General features: G+C 47.8%; 1 protein-coding gene across 4 annotated transcripts in view; it reads left to right on the forward strand.

The window, feature by feature from the left end:
- The window catches only part of FMNL2 (formin like 2), a 152,213-nt gene extending 150,671 nt beyond the window's left edge, over positions 1–1,542 (forward strand). The window contains exon 26 of one of the 4 annotated variants that reach the window (XM_050900222.1): positions 958–1,542. In XM_050900222.1, coding sequence (XP_050756179.1) covers positions 958–1,067 — 110 coding nt within the window. In that variant the 3' untranslated portion in view covers positions 1,068–1,542. The remainder of the gene's footprint in view (positions 1–957) is intronic. The other 3 variants (XM_050900226.1, XM_050900223.1, XM_050900225.1) reach the window with 3 other exon arrangements.
- Positions 1,543–5,200: the final 3,658 nt, after the last annotated feature.

Below are 5,200 nucleotides of genomic sequence, written 5' to 3' on the forward strand. Positions count from 1 at the left end.
CTGGCCCAGTCCAACGCAAATTTGTTTTCCAGGAGAGAAATATTTTAACTTGAATTAGCCTTCAGGTGTACCAAGTGTGCTTGTTCTATCATAGCCGCACATATGTAACAGCACATGTAACGGGCTTTCATCAACACGTCCATCTCCACCTTTCTCCACTGTTCGATCCATCGCATGCTCAGTGTTCCCTCCTCTTCCCTCCCGAGCTCTCACCTCCCCAGCGGCAGCGGCAGGGCAGGTTGGGCTGGGCTTTGCCGCCAGCGAGGAAGAGGAGGGAGGGGGCTGGCCGCTCCGCTGCCTTCGGCTAACAGAGCATCTCTGCAGCCGGGCGAGAAGGTGGCAGTGGGGCAGGGCGGCAGCTGGAGCTTTGCAAGCCGGTTGCAGCGCGCCAGCTGCTTTTTCTCAGGGCGCCCTCTTTTAGATCAGTGGGTCTGTACAGGGAGCATAGATCCATCCCGGTGTTGCTAAACACTTGCGCCATTGTAGCCGGGGTCACACATCTCCAGCGAGCTTCATCCCGCTTTAGAAAGCTCCTTCAGCTCACGCTGGTGTTTGAAAGGCCGCGTGAAGGACCAAGGCAGACGTCAAGCAAACTGATGGCAGTTGATGTTGCCTTCCTTACCGACGTTAATGAACACTAGCGGCCCGTGGGCGAGGAGACGTTCACGCTAACTTGACGGCATCACTCCATTTAGTTTCACCAGCGTTTTCAGCGCATGTCACCAGTATTACCTGCTGCTTGGGTGCGTAGTAAAAGGGCACGTCAGTATTTGCTCACTTCTGCTCTCGTTGGGGTGAAGTCCCTTCTCCTGTTCCTACACAAGCTGCTTTGATTGGCTTCCAGCAGGACTTTTCCTTGTCTAGACTGCGTGTGTGCGTGTGTGCGCGTGCGTGCGTGCGTGTGCGTGCACGTGGGCGAGCCATGCGTGTTTACGAACGCCGCTTTCCTCTCCGCAGATCTTAGAAACCAGCCGTACCGACGGGCCGACGCGGTGAGGAGAAGCGTCCGGCGGCGCTTTGATGATCAGAACTTGCGCTCTGCAAACGGTGCTGAAATAACCATGTGAGCTGGAGGCCCGCGGGTGTCGAGTAAAGGGGGTGCTTGAACGATACCTTGTCCGTGTGAACTCTGTGTTCTGCCACTCATTTACAGCCTTGGGGACAGTCAAATTTACCTTCTAAAGGGCTCAAAGACCTAGAAAATGCATAGGAACGTCGGCGATGGGCTCTCCACTCAACCGTAGCTAACAAGTGCCTAAAATTGAAGTACCTGCTCAAATTAATCAAAGCAATAGGACTTGATTTGATTGGGTATCTTTTTACACCAATACATTACTCAGTATTTTTAACCAAAATGTAAAATACGTGTTGTTTTTGGGTGTTTAGTTTGGTTTGATTATATAAAAGTTTAGCGACTGGTCTCCTGTGGACCTGACCTGCGTCCCGACTGGTTGTGAACAGGTAATGCTTGGACGTGCTCTGCTTTTAAACGCGTTCCTGTGCTGTCCACCGAGGGATTAACCTTGGCTTCAGCTGCACTTACTGGCCTTTTTTTCTTTTTAAAAAAAAAAAAAAAAAAAAAAAAAAAAAAAAAAGGAAGACATTTAAGGGCTTTCTCTATGGCATACGGAAAGAATTCCAAGAAGAGACCCGTCCCTTTTCCCGCCCCACGCAGACAGACTCCACGCCGCCATAGCTAGGATGTGGTGCCACGTCCGTCAGCGATGACGAGATGCACGGCAAACGAACACAAGTCTTCGCCTTGAGGTTGCGACGTTTGCGGCGTGCAACGCAGGGCGGAGGCGCGGGGGGTGCTGGGGGGGGGCAAACGCGTGGCGAACGCACGGAACGAGGAGGGTGGCTAAGGCACGTACTGCGTTCTTCAGCTAGAAGGCAGCTTTTGAATAACAGTGTATTTATTAATTAGCACTAAGGTATTAACATCTCAATAATCAGTATTAGGATTCTGAGGACGGTTGCGGTTCAGTTACTCGCGCAGAGAACCATCCTGTGCCCTGCTCTGTAGGATTAATACCCCGCTCCAACTCCGCGTTCCTTGGACAATCCAGTTCAAATTCCCTGCTAAGGATCACTTGGTCAGCGAAGGGAAGCCCAGCCTAAAAATCCCGGTAGGTTATAGGTTATACATCGCATTTTTAAAGCTTAAAAAGGGACATGAGACTCACTTCAGCAACGTTACACACCCCCCCGCTGCTAGTTTGCACCAGGATGCCGGAGCAGCAAGACGAAGCCGAATTCGTGCCGGCAGGGTACGCGATCTTCTCGGCAGTGAAGAACTGGACTGAAGAGAAATTTGTACTTTCCAAGATACGTTTTGCTTACAGCTTACCTTTCCTGGTCTCACTGCATCAGTATGTTAATTGTAAAATTTATTGTATAGTATTTAACCACTGAATTTCTTTTTCTTTTATGTTGTGCTTATGTGAACCACTGGTGAAGGTCCCATTTTTTTTTTCCTTGGATAATGTGTAGTTATATGATAATCTGTTTTTAAATGTACAGATATTTTGCTACAAAATTGGTGCAGTTTTTTATGGTTTTTACACTTCTCTTTTATTCCCACTTCAGCCTCTGGGTAATATTGTAAATATTGTTTAAAAAAAAAAAAAATGCATCAGCCTGTGCTATACAATCTGAATGTTATTTTAACTTATAGTTTTTGTTTTTATATTTAACTAAATGGACAGTTTGGGGCTCAAAGCTACCACATTGACCTCTGCTTACCTATTTACAGGAAGTTTACTTTAAAAACTGCCACCTTCTTGCATTTACAGCAACGTGTACTTGACATGCTAAAGAGAACATGCCAAATCGCCTCTTGCTTCACTGACAAGTGACAGAAGAGTATTTTAATCTGCGTAAGAAAATTGGACAATTAATTTAATAAATCGTTAGGCAAATGGTTAAAAGCACTAGCTCTCACATTCTTAAGCTCAAAGGTATTCTTTTAATTGAAGACGAAAATTATCGTACAACTAGAATATAATGCTGGCATGTTCTCTTTAATATTTTTCTAGTAATAGACCTGCTTCTTAGCAATATTAGAAGTGTTTTATAAAAGCAGTTCATGTTACTTTCCTGGTCTGTTCCTGGCATAAGATCAAATAAACTATTTACACTACTACACAGGAATCCATAGGGGCGTTTTTGTCACTTTTATGTGGTATTTCGCAGGTGCACACCTGGAGCCGTCAGCGGGGGCAGAGAAAGCCTGGCTGCTCCTTTGGTCTGGGGGCTTTTTGTTGTTGGTTTTTTTTTTCTTCTAAAACCACTCACTGTTTGCTTTTGTACCTCAGGTCACTCAGTGACTGTAAATGCCCCCGGGGCTTTTTTTTTTTTGCCCCCCCCCTTCTCTTGACCGAAGCGTGATCCTTTGGGGCTGTTGGGGAAAGGAAGGACGGGAACCCCCCAGGCCCTTTCGCACCCCCCTGCGGCGATCGCACCCTGGGCCGAGGCCGCCTTCACGGCAGGTTCACTGCCTGACCTCTGCTGCCAGCGATTAGCGACGCTGAAATCGTTCTCCAGGTAATTTGCAACATCAGTTTACTCCCAGCTATGGCACAGCCAGGCGAGCAAGAGGCCGAGGGGACCGAGTTCTGGATCGCTGTTCCTGCGGCGGGCACGTGCCGGGAGGTTCCTGGCCCAGGAAGAGAGACCTGCTGGTCCAGCAGATGCCAGCCCCTGTGTGAAAACGAGGGGCGAGGAGTATTTTGCCCTAAATACATGAAAAACGACAGTACAAATAGAGAAGTACTAAACTTCTAAGAGAACAACTTCGTACTTTAGCCAAAAATTCAGATTTAGTGTTTAGAAGGGTTTAACAAAATCACGCCAACGGAGCGCGGGGTGAGAGCGGGTGCGGAGCTGGCGCCCGGGGGCTGCGGGCTGGCAGTGGAACGAAAGCGGCACCGAGGGGCCCGGGAGCTGCGCAAGGGCTGTGCAGAACCAAGCGCAAATCAAATGCGGTCCAATTTAAACACGGTGACAGACACCGTTAACGCTTAAAAAGAACCACTCTTGCTAAAAATCCTTTCAAGGCAGAAATACGGAGTTTGAGCTCAGAGCTTCATTGTGCCGGCCAGGCAGGAGAGCACGCTGCCATGTAAGAGCACGGCTGGGCAGCACGGGCGAGGCTACAAAGAGGAGGCTGTGACACAGGAAAGAGGAGGAAAAAACCAAACCAAACCCTGCAAGAAAGCCCGGACTCATTTCCCTTAAAAATTAAATTATGCCTTGCCAGGATTGTTTTAAAAGCAGTCTCCTTTTCAGGTGCATTTCTTTTGCAAGACCCAATTAAGACATACAAAAAAAATCCATTAGAATAATTTATATTTACAGGGGCTTTTTATTTTTAATGGAAAAATAAAGGCAAACCTTTTAAAAGTAGTATTTACTTAGAAACAATTTTTTACTTAGGCAAGTTATGCAAACGCAAGGCAATAGCAAAACATGGTATGTAAATTCTAATGTGCTTGCAAACCATTATGAGCTGTCGAGTTCTAAATTAGTTCAGCACGCTCTGCCTTCCAGCAGAGCAGCAACGTAAAAACCCACGTGGGACACGGCGAAGGGTTCCCCTCAGCTGCTCTGAACGCTCTCTTGGTCCGTTTTCCACTTGGGCATTGCTGCCTGCTACACTGTCTACAGGTTTCCATTTTCGAATATAAATCCAGGGAAGGGAATTTACAAGGTTAGCAAAATACGTATTTAAAAAGTCTCGGCCGATTGTAAATAGTCCTGGGAGCGCCAACTGCTGCCCAGCCTTCCGTGCCTGGGAGAGCCACTTGCTACAGGGAGAAGCCGGGAACAAAGCTGCCACCAACACTTCCGTCGGCCCCTTCCCAGACTTTGACATGAAACGCCACTGGATACAAAGAATTACCGCAAGTCCTGTTTGACCCAACTCGGGTCTTTTTTTTCCCCTCTAAAAATGGGTGATGAGCAACTACAATTCACTCCGCAGGGAAAACTGCCCCTATCAGAACGTGCTCTGTACGGATCAGCCTGGGAATCCCACATCCTCTCGGTAAAAAAAGGTGATGGGTTCCCGCTGAGTACGGCAGATCAGCTGTCACCCGCATTCTAGATTTCGAATGACTGATTTCAATCTCAAATCGTGTTCTTGAGAATGAGGTCAGCCCCCTCGCAAGCCAGCACGCTGTGAACTGCATCTTCAGGG

Source organism: Gymnogyps californianus, chromosome 7 (assembly GCF_018139145.2).
Source record: "Gymnogyps californianus isolate 813 chromosome 7, ASM1813914v2, whole genome shotgun sequence".
In the NCBI taxonomy this organism is placed as follows: domain Eukaryota; kingdom Metazoa; phylum Chordata; class Aves; order Accipitriformes; family Cathartidae; genus Gymnogyps; species Gymnogyps californianus.